The following is a 12,046-nucleotide window of genomic DNA, read 5'->3' on the forward strand; positions in this document are numbered from 1 at the left end:
CTGTGAAATATAATGAAATGTACCCATTCTACATACTGTGAAATATAATGAAATGTACCCATTCCGCATACTGTGAAATATAATGAAATGTACCCATTCTACATACTCTGAAATATAATGAAATGTACCCATTCTACATACTGTGAAATATAATGAAATGTACCCATTCTACATACTCTGAAATATAATGAAATGTACCCATTCTACATACTGTGAAATATAATGAAATGTACCCATTCTACATACTGTGAAATATAATGAAATGTACCCATTCTACATACTCTGAAATATAATGAAATGTACCCATTCTACATACTGTGAAATACAATGAAATGTACCCATTCTACATACTGTGAAATACAATTAAATGTACCCATTCTACATACTGTGAAATACAATGAAATGTACCCATTCTACATACTGTGAAATACAATGAAATGTACCCATTCTACATACTGTGAAATACAATTAAATGTACCCATTCTACATACTGTGAAATACAATGAAATGTACCCATTCTACATACTGTGAAATACAATGAAATGTACCCATTCTACATACTGTGAAATACAATGAAATGTACCCATTCTACATACTGTGAAATACAATGAAATGTACCCATTCTACATACTGTGAAATACAATGAAATGTACCTATTCTACATACTGTGAAATACAATGAAATGTACCCATTCTACATACTGTGAAATATAATGAAATGTACCCATTCTACATACTGTGAAATATAATGAAATGTACCCATTCTACATACTGTGAAATATAATGAAATGTACCCATTCTACATACTGTGAAATATAATGAAATGTACCCATTCTACATACTGTGAAATATAATGAAATGTACCCATTCTACATACTGTGAAATACAATGAAATGTACCCATTCTACATACTGTGAAATATAATGAAATGCACCCATTCTACATACTGTGAAATATAATGAAATGTACCCATTCTACATACTGTGAAATATAATGAAATGTACCCATTCTACATACTGTGAAATACAATGAAATGTACCCATTCTACATACTGTGAAATATAATGAAATGTACCCATTCTGGTGGGTCTGGTGGGTCTGGTCCACAAGATTCGAAACACCACCAAGATACCCATGTACCTGTCTAGATACTTCCTTAATGTTAACAAAGTCCACACCCACAACACCAGAGGGAGTGCAACGAACCATGTACAACCCAGATTCGGCACAAACAAGGGACTAAATTATTTTCGCTCTTATGCCACCAAAATGTGGAACGCCCTACCAACTGTCATTAAGAAATGCGAATCCCTTGACTCCTTCAAAACCGCTCTCAAAGGGCACCTACGGACGGCTGCAATTCGAAACTGGCCCCTGTAAAATCGGAATCCCTCAAACACGAACGCAAGGACAACACAAGAGACGGTCGCGGCCACACAGCCAACTCAAGGTATGGCCACTGAGCCGACTTGGGGACCCAACGCAAGGACAACACAAGAGACGGTCACGGCCACACAGCCAACTCAAGGTACGGCCACGGAGCCGACTTGGGGACCCAACACAAGAGGCGGTCACGGCCACACAGCCAACTCAAGGTACGGCCACGGAGCCGACTTGGGGACCCAACACAAGAGGCGGTCACGGCCACACAGCCAACTCAAGGTACGGCCACGGAGCCGACTTGGGGACCCAACGCAGCTCCTCCAAGGAAAACAAACAAATTAACGGAGCTGAACGTGAATCCCCCCCACCGCCCACCCCTTTTTTTCCCTCACTGTATATGTTTCTTTTCCCTTTTTACCTCCTTTATGATGAATTCCTGTTCTGTCTATATAGAAGTGTCTATTTGTACGTCTCTAAATGTTTTTGATGATTTGAACATGGTGGACCCTATTGGAAACAAGTGTAATGCTTAATTGGGTCGTCCACTCACAGTTAACAGCCTTTGTATTGAGTTTGTGCTTGAAATGTACTGTAATTCTGCAAACTGTTAATAAATTCTTCAAACAATCAATCAATCAATTCTACATACTGTGAAATACAATGAAATGTACCCATTCTACATACTGTGAAATATAATGAAATGTACCCATTCTACATACTGTGAAATACAATGAAATGTACCCATTCTACATACTGTGAAATATAATGAAATGTACCCATTCTACATACTGTGAAATATAATGAAATGTACCCATTCTACATACTGTGAAATATAATGAAATGTACCCATTCTACATACTGTGAAATATAATGAAATGTACCCATACTGTGAAATATAATGAAATGTACCCATTCTACATACTGTGAAATATAATGAAATGTACCCATACTGTGAAATATAATGAAATGTACCCATTCTGCATACTGTGAAATAAATACTTCAATCAATCAATCAATCAATCAATGAGAGCATGAAATGTAGGGTACATTTGGTTTCATTGGGTCCAGAGTGTGTGTGTGTGTGTGTGTGTGTGTGTGTGTGTGTGTGTGTGTGTGTGTGTGTGTGTGTGTGTGCTGATTAAGCCCATGTTAACTCATTAACTAAAGGAGAGGATTGGGCACACACACACACACACACACACACACACACACACACACACACACACACACACACACAGAGGAGTGGGCTCACATACAGACCCTCATTACAAACACTCACCTAAGTTAATGTTCAACCAATGCGCACGCACGCACGCACATGGTAGTGTTTATGTCTGTCTCCAGTGTTTGCATTTGCACTTCCTTTCCTCACAGACAGACGGACGGACGGACGGACGGGCCGGGCGGGCAGGCGGGCAGGCGGGCGGGCAGGCGGGCAGGCAGGCAGGCAGACAGGCAGGCAGACAGACAGGCAGACAGGCAGGCAGGCAGGCAGGCAGGCAATCATAAAAATTGTGCAAATGTTTGGCATGGCATTTAAAAGGAGTTGGCTCATCGCCCCCTAGTGGTTTGTTTGCAATAGTTCAGTAGCCTAATAGGTCTATTAGAATTTACAATTTACAATGCAGACATTTAGCAGACACTCTTAATCTAAGCCAGAACAAAACATGGTAATACAAAGTACAGTTGAAACCCCAAATAATCTATTATATAGAAGAGACTATTCTATGGATTTTTGCTACTAAATAACATACTAAAAAAAAGAAAATGTAGGAAAAAAAAAACTCACTTTATGGAAAGGCGTCATTTTCAACATTTTTTTTCAGCATTTTTTCCCTCCCAAACATTTTAAACTCTGAAATGTTCAAATGTTCTTTGAAGTGCTCTAAACCAGGGGTTCTCAAAGTGGGGTCCGGGGACCCCCAGGGGTCCTTGAAGGAGTTCCAGGGGGTCCCCAGCTAAATGATAGTTTGGAACCAAATGGACCCTTATGGGTCTGTAACTCTGAGAGTGTACAAATGGAACCAAATGGACCCTTATGGGTCTGTAACTCTGAGAGTGTACAAATGGACCCTTATGGGTCTGTAACTCTGAGTGTACAAATGGAACCAAATGGACCCTTATGGGTCTGTGACTCTGAGAGGTATACAAATGGAACCAAATGGACCCTTATGGGTCTGTGACTCTGAGTGTACAAATGGAACCAAATGGACCCTTATGGGTCTGTAACTCTGAGAGGGTACAAATGGAACCAAATGGACCATTATGGGTCTGTAACTCTGAGAGGGTACAAATGGAACCAAATGGACCCTTATGGGTCTGTGACTCTGAGAGGGTACAAATGGAACCAAATGGACCCTTATGGGTCTGTGACTCTGAGAGGGTACAAATGGAACCAAATGGACCCTTATGGGTCTGTAACTCTGAGAGGGTACAAATGGAACCAAATGGACCCTTATGGGTCTGTAACTCTGAGAGGGTACAAATGGACCCTTATGGGTCTGTAACTCTGAGAGGGTACAAATGGAACCAAATGGACCCTTATGGGTCTGTAACTCCGAGAGGGTACAAATGGAACCAAATGGACCCTTATGGGTCTGTAACTCCGAGAGGGTACAAATGGAACCAAATGGACCCTAACTACCATTGCTGTCATGGTCGTACCTTAAAGCACCTTGTGGGCGGCGGTGGCTCAGCGGGTAGAGTGTCTGGATGGTAACCGCAAGGTTGCCAGTTCGAACCCGGGCTCCCCCAGAGTTGGTGTCGAAGTGTCCTTGAGCAAGACACTGAACCCCTAATTGCTCCTGATGTGCTGGTTGGTACCTTGCATGGTTTCCGTCGTCATCGGTGTGTGAATGGGTGAATGTAATGCACACTCTCTGTAAAGCGCCTTGGATAAAGGCGCTATATAAATGCACCATTTACCATTTTAAAGCGACCGGATTTATGGCAAAATAAATGGTTATGGCAAAACTTAACTTAAATAATAATCACTATTATGGGTCCATAAAACATGTATTCAGCTCTTTTGAATGCATTAATTGCATACACTATTCAGTGATATATTTTCTGCCCATTTGGGGCCGAAACCGAATAGGCCGAAAATGCCATTTTCTGCCGAATATTTTCTGCTGCCTGAATATTCGGTGCATCACTAATTCAAAGTCCATAGACTTAACTGGCACCACATGACGTAATATATACAGAAAGTCCATAGACTTAACTGGCACCACATGACGTAATACATACAGAGAGCCAGACGTAAGTTGTTGGAGAGGTTAAAAATAAATCTGAATACTTTCATCACTGGAACTTTATTTATTCATTAAATAAACTGTCAAAAAGTGTCAAATAAACTTCAAAGAAATGAATCAAAATTGCACACAAGCACGCACACACACACACCGTGTCTGTCTCGTTACTGTGTCTGTCTCGTCGCACGCACACACACACACACACACACCGTGTCTGTCTCGTTACTGTGTCTGTCTCGTCGCACGCACACACACACACACACACACACACCGTGTCTGTCTCGTTACTGTGTCTGTCTCGTCGCACGCGCACACACACACACACACACACACACACACACACACACACACACACACACACACACACACACACACACACACACACACACACACACACACACACACACACACACACACACACACACACACACACACACACACACACACACACACACCCCTCTAATGAGAGAATAATACTAATAACTAATTATCATCATCAAAACCAAACCTTTAAATATTTTATAATTAATTTGTAATAATTATAACAGCATCTAGATATGAAGGTCAAAGGTCACAGTGTTTTCAAACCAAGCTTGTGTCCCACAATGCACTACTCCTCACGGCCTGTAGGGGCGCACAATGCAGTACTCCTCACGGCCTGTAGTGGCGCACAATGCACTACTCCTCACGGCCTGTAGGGGCGCACAATGCACTACTCCTCACGGCCTGTAGGGGCACACAATGCACTACTCCTCACAGCCTGTAGGGGCGCGCAATGCACTACTCCTCACGGCCTGTAGGCGCGCAGCCGCATTCATAGGATTAGGGTTAACTCATAAGCAAAAAGAAAATAAACAAAAATAAATAAATATCGGGAGACTATTCCGATAACCGTCAGCCTCTGGTTTGGAATATTAACGCTTCTAGAGAGAGTTTAGATGAATTAGCGTGAGGTAAGAACGGAAGATTATACCTCCCGTTATACCTCAGCGTGAGGTAAGAACGGAAGATTATACCTCCCGTTTAGCGTGAGGTAAGAACGGAAGATTATACCTCCCGTTTTTTGGGGGGGAAATGGAAGGCGGGGCTTTTCAGAGTAAAATCTGCCTCATCTGCGTGGCGCTCTAGCGCCTTTATTTTGAAGAATTCCCCGCCGAAAATAAAAGTGATAAAACGATTGCTATAAACATTGTGTGTGTAAATAAATCTCGACGGGGAAAATAATTAATAACGTCCGTTTTTTTTAAGTGGGTCCAGAAAACCACACCCCCTGCGACGTTCTATTGGTTCACTGACCTATGACCACTCCCCCCACAAGGACCACTTCTGACATCACACTGTTTTTTGTTTTATTTTGTATTTTTTGTATGGTTCTCAAAGTGGGGTCCGCGGACCCCCAGGGGTCCTTGAGAGAGTTCCAGGGGTCCCCAGCTAAATGATAGTTAGGATGGATGCACCCTTATGGGTTTGTAACTCTGAGAGTGTACAACATTTGTACACTCTGAGTTAAATTAACATTGATTTTACAATATAAATTGGGGGTCCCAGAGATAGAAATGCCATTAAATGGGGGTCCGTAGACTAACGCATGTCAAACTGGGGGTCCGTAGACTAATGCATGTCAAACTGGGGGTCTGTAGACTAATGCATGTCAAACTGGGGGTCCGTAGACTAATGCATGTCAAACTGGGGGTCCGTAGACTAATGCATGTCAAACTGGGGGTCCGTAGACTAATGCATGTCAAACTGGGGGTCCTTGAAATTAAACGGGTTGAGAATCACTGCTAGAGCCGTAAACATCTTCTCATTTTGGGGGTCCTTGGCATATCATTTCAGATGGGGGTCCGCGGGGCTAATTAGTGTCATTTCGGGGGTCCTTGACAGTGTTTTAGAGGTCGCTCTTTGATGATGAGGGCGTGGCATCGGAGGCCGGGCTATCCTTGGGTTCCTGTCCATCCATTGGCTTCTGGAAGGCCAGGGAGGCGGAGTTTATGCAGTACCTCTTCCTCGTGGGGCGTGGCCCGTCGTCGAACAGATGGCCGAGGTGAGACCCGCACTGTGCACGCACGCACACACACACACACACACACACACACACACACACACACACACACACGCACGCACGCACAAACAGAGGAAGTGTTTACTAGTTAATAATAGTGCGTATATTAAATCTACGTGCTCCATCAGACACCCACCTGGTTACACAGGTCACCTCCATCAGACACCCACCTGGTTACAGGTCACCTCCACTCCATCAGACACCCACCTGGTTACAGGTCACCTCCATCAGACACCCACCTGGCTACAGGTCACCTCCATCAGACACCCACCTGGTTACAGGTCACCTCCATCAGACACCCACCTGGTTACAGGTCACCTCCATCAGACACCCACCTGGTTACAGGTCACCTCCATCAGACACCCACCTGGTTACAGGTCACCTCCACTCCATCAGACACCCACCTGGTTACAGGTCACCTCCATCAGACACCCACCTGGCTACAGGTCACCTCCATCAGACACCCACCTGGTTACAGGTCACCTCCATCAGACACCCACCTGGTTACAGGTCACCTCCATCAGACACCCACCTGGTTACAGGTCACCTCCATCAGACACCCACCTGGTTACAGGTCACCTCCATCAGACACCCACCTGGTTACAGGTCACCTCCATCAGACACCCACCTGGTTACAGGTCACCTCCATCAGACACCCACCTGGTTACAGGTCACCTCCATCAGACACCCACCTGGTTACAGGTCACCTCCACTCCATCAGACACCCACCTGGTTACAGGTCACCTCCATCAGACACCCACCTGGTTACAGGTCACCTCCATCAGACACCCACCTGGTTACAGGTCACCTCCACTCCATCAGACACCCACCTGGTTACAGGTCACCTCCACTCCATCAGACACCCACCTGGTTACACAGGTCACCTCCATCAGACACCCACCTGGTTACAGGTCACCTCCATCAGACACCCACCTGGTTACAGGTCACCTCCATCAGACACCCACCTGGTTACAGGTCACCTCCATCAGACACCCACCTGGTTACAGGTCACCTCCATCAGACACCCACCTGGTTACAGGTCACCTCCACTCCATCAGACACCCACCTGGTTACACAGGTCACCTCCATCAGACACCCACCTGGTTACAGGTCACCTCCACTCCATCAGACACCCACCTGGTTACAGGTCACCTCCATCAGACACCCACCTGGTTACAGGTCACCTCCATCAGACACCCACCTGGTTACAGGTCACCTCCATCAGACACCCACCTGGTTACAGGTCACCTCCATCAGACACCCACCTGGTTACAGGTCACCTCCATCAGACACCCACCTGGCTACAGGTCACCTCCATCAGACACCCACCTGGTTACAGGTCACCTCCATCAGACACCCACCTGGTTACAGGTCACCTCCATCAGACACCCACCTGGTTACAGGTCACCTCCATCAGACACCCACCTGGTTACAGGTCACCTCCATCAGACACCCACCTGGTTACAGGTCACCTCCATCAGACACCCACCTGGTTACAGGTCACCTCCATCAGACACCCACCTGGTTACAGGTCACCTCCATCAGACACCCACCTGGCTACAGGTCACCTCCACTCCATCAGACACCCACCTGGTTACAGGTCACCTCCATCAGACACCCACCTGGTTACAGGTCACCTCCATCAGACACCCACCTGGTTACAGGTCACCTCCATCAGACACCCACCTGGCTACAGGTCACCTCCATCAGACACCCACCTGGTTACAGGTCACCTCCACGCCATCAGACACCCACCTGGTTACAGGTCACCTCCACTCCATCAGACACCCACCTGGTTACAGGTCACCTCCATCAGACACCCACCTGGTTACAGGTCACCTCCACGCGGTGCATTCCGTAGGAGAAGTCATCAGACACAGAGACACTGTCCTCCTTCAGCAGGTCAGAGAAGGACGGCCACCCTGGAACACATTTATACTGTAATAAATACTATTTATATGTCATTATTGTATGTAGGTAATAAATACTATTTATATGTCATGTCCTTGTTATTACTGTATGTAGTTAATACATACTATTTATATTATTACTGTATGTAGTTAATAAATACTATTTATTTAAGGTTTTCAAATTGCGGTTTTCTACTGTTAAACTGATGTTAGGTTGATGTATCACCATGTGTTGTTCTATTTCTATAATGTGACGTATCACCATGTGTTGTTCTATTTCTATAATGTGATGTATCACCATGTGTTGTTCTGCTTACTGTAAATCTCTCTGGATTAAGAGCGTCTGATAAATGACTACATTGTAAATTAAATTGAGAATCAAATGGCCACTTGTAATGTAGGCTACTGTAATGGTATTGTAAGGTATTGTAATTGCTACTGTAATGGTATTGTAAGGTATTGTAATTGCTACTGTAATGGTATTGTAAGGTATTGTAATGTAGGCTACTGTAATGGTATTGTAAGGTATTGTAATGTAGGCTACTGTAATGGTATTGTAAGGTATTGTAATTGCTACTGTAATGGTATTGTAATTGCTACTGTAATGGTATTGTAAGGTATTGTAATGTAGGCTACTGTAATGGTATTGTAAGGTATTGTAATTGCTACTGTAATGGTATTGTAATTGCTACTGTAATGGTATTGTAAGGTATTGTAATTGCTACTGTAATGGTATTGTAAGGTATTGTAATGTAGGCTACTGTAATGGTATTGTAAGGTATTGTAATTGCTACTGTAATGGTATTGTAAGGTATTGTAATGTAGGCTACTGTAATGGTATTGTAAGGTATTGTAATGTAGGCTACTGTAATGGTATTGTAAGGTATTGTAATTGCTACTGTAATGGTATTGTAAGGTATTGTAATGTAGGCTACTGTAATGGTATTGTAAGGTATTGTAATTGCTACTGTAATGGTATTGTAAGGTATTGTAATGTAGGCTACTGTAATGGTATTGTAAGGTATTGTAATTGCTACTGTAATGGTATTGTAAGGTATTGTAGTGTAGGCTACTGTAATGGTATTGTAAGGTATTGTAATGTAGGCTACTGTAATGGTATTGTAAGGTATTGTAATGTAGGCTACTGTAATGGTATTGTAAGGTATTGTAATGTAGGCTACTGTAATGGTATTGTAATTGCTACTGTAATGGTATTGTAATTGCTACTGTAATGGTATTGTAAGGTATTGTAATGTAGGCTACTGTAATGGTATTGTAAGGTATTGTAATGTAGGCTACTGTAATGGTATTGTAAGGTATTGTAATGTAGGCTACTGTAATGGTATTGTAAGGTATTGTAATGTAGGCTACTGTAATGGTATTGTAAGGTATTGTAATTGCTACTGTAATGGTATTGTAAGGTATTGTAATGTAGGCTACTGTAATGGTATTGTAAGGTATTGTAATGTAGGCTACTGTAATGGTATTGTAAGGTATTGTAATTGCTACTGTAATGGTATTGTAAGGTATTGTAATTGCTACTGTAATGGTATTGTAAGGTATTGTAATTGCTACTGTAATGGTATTGTAAGGTATTGTAGTGTAGGCTACTGTAATGGTATTGTAAGGTATTGTAATGTAGGCTACTGTAATGGTATTGTAAGGTATTGTAATGTAGGCTACTGTAATGGTATTGTAAGGTATTGTAATGTAGGCTACTGTAATGGTATTGTAATTGCTACTGTAATGGTATTGTAATTGCTACTGTAATGGTATTGTAATTGCTACTGTAATGGTATTGTAATTGCTACTGTAATGGTATTGTAATTGCTACTGTAATGGTATTGTAATTGCTACTGTAATGGTATTGTAATTGCTACTGTAATGGTATTGTAATTGCTACTGTAATGGTATTGTAATTGCTACTGTAATGGTATTGTAATTGCTACTGTAATGGTATTGTAATTGCTACTGTAATGGTATTGTAATTGCTACTGTAATGGTATTGTAATTGCTACTGTAATGGTATTGTAATTGCTACTGTAATGGTATTGTAATTGCTACTGTAATGGTATTGTAATTGCTACTGTAATGGCATTGTAATTGCTACTGTAATGGTATTGTAATTGCTACTGTAATGGTATTGTAATTGCTACTGTAATGGTATTGTAATTGCTACTGTAATGGCATTGTAATTGCTACTGTAATGGCATTGTAATTGCTACTGTAATGGTATTGTAATTGCTACTGTAATGGTATTGTAATTGCTACTGTAATGGTATTGTAATTGCTACTGTAATGGTATTGTAATTGCTACTGTAATGGTATTGTAATTGCTACTGTAATGGTATTGTAATTGCTACTGTAATGGTATTGTAATTGCTACTGTAATGGTATTGTAATTGCTACTGTAATGGTATTGTAATTGCTACTGTAATGGCATTGTAATTGCTACTGTAATGGCATTGTAATTGCTACTGTAATGGTATTGTAATTGCTACTGTAATGGCATTGTAATTGCTACTGTAATGGTATTGTAATTGCTACTGTAATGGTATTGTAATTGCTACTGTAATGGCATTGTAATTGCTACTGTAATGGTATTGTAATTGCTACTGTAATGGTATTGTAATTGCTACTGTAATGGTATTGTAATTGCTACTGTAATGGTATTGTAATTGCTACTGTAATGGTATTGTAATTGCTACTGTAATGGTATTGTAATTGCTACTGTAATGGTATTGTAATTGCTACTGTAATGGTATTGTAATTGCTACTGTAATGGTATTGTAATTGCTACTGTAATGGTATTGTAATTGCTACTGTAATGGCATTGTAATTGCTACTGTAATGGTATTGTAATTGCTACTGTAATGGTATTGTAATTGCTACTGTAATGGTATTGTAATTGCTACTGTAATGGTATTGTAATTGCTACTGTAATGGTATTGTAATTGCTACTGTAATGGTATTGTAATTGCTACTGTAATGGTATTGTAATTGCTACTGTAATGGTATTGTAATTGCTACTGTAATGGTATTGTAATTGCTACTGTAATGGTATTGTAATTGCTACTGTAATGGCATTGTAATTGCTACTGTAATGGTATTGTAATTGCTACTGTAATGGTATTGTAATTGCTACTGTAATGGTATTGTAATTGCTACTGTAATGGTATTGTAATTGCTACTGTAATGGTATTGTAATTGCTACTGTAATGGTATTGTAATTGCTACTGTAATGGTATTGTAATTGCTACTGTAATGGTATTGTAATTGCTACTGTAATGGTATTGTAATTGCTACTGTAATGGTATTGTAATTGCTACTGTAATGGCATTGTAATTGCTACTGTAATGGTATTGTAATTGCTACTGTAATGGTATTGTAATTGCTACTGTAATGGTATTGTAATTGCTACTGTAATGGTATTGTAATT

General features: G+C 41.6%; 1 protein-coding gene across 6 annotated transcripts in view; it reads right to left on the minus strand.

The window, feature by feature from the left end:
* Positions 1–4,676: 4,676 nt before the first annotated feature.
* Positions 4,677–12,046, minus strand: part of msrb3 (methionine sulfoxide reductase B3) — a 25,425-nt gene continuing 18,055 nt past the window's right edge. For all 6 annotated transcript variants that reach the window (XM_079531162.1, XM_079531163.1, XM_079531167.1 and 3 more), the window contains 2 exons: positions 8,522–8,619; positions 4,677–6,691 (listed from right to left, as the gene is read on the minus strand). In XM_079531162.1, coding sequence (XP_079387288.1) covers positions 6,524–6,691; positions 8,522–8,619 — 266 coding nt within the window. In that variant the 3' untranslated portion in view covers positions 4,677–6,523. The remainder of the gene's footprint in view (positions 6,692–8,521; positions 8,620–12,046) is intronic.

This window comes from Electrona antarctica, assembly GCF_951216825.1.
Source record: "Electrona antarctica genome assembly, contig: scaffold_58, whole genome shotgun sequence".
NCBI classification, from domain to species: domain Eukaryota; kingdom Metazoa; phylum Chordata; class Actinopteri; order Myctophiformes; family Myctophidae; genus Electrona; species Electrona antarctica.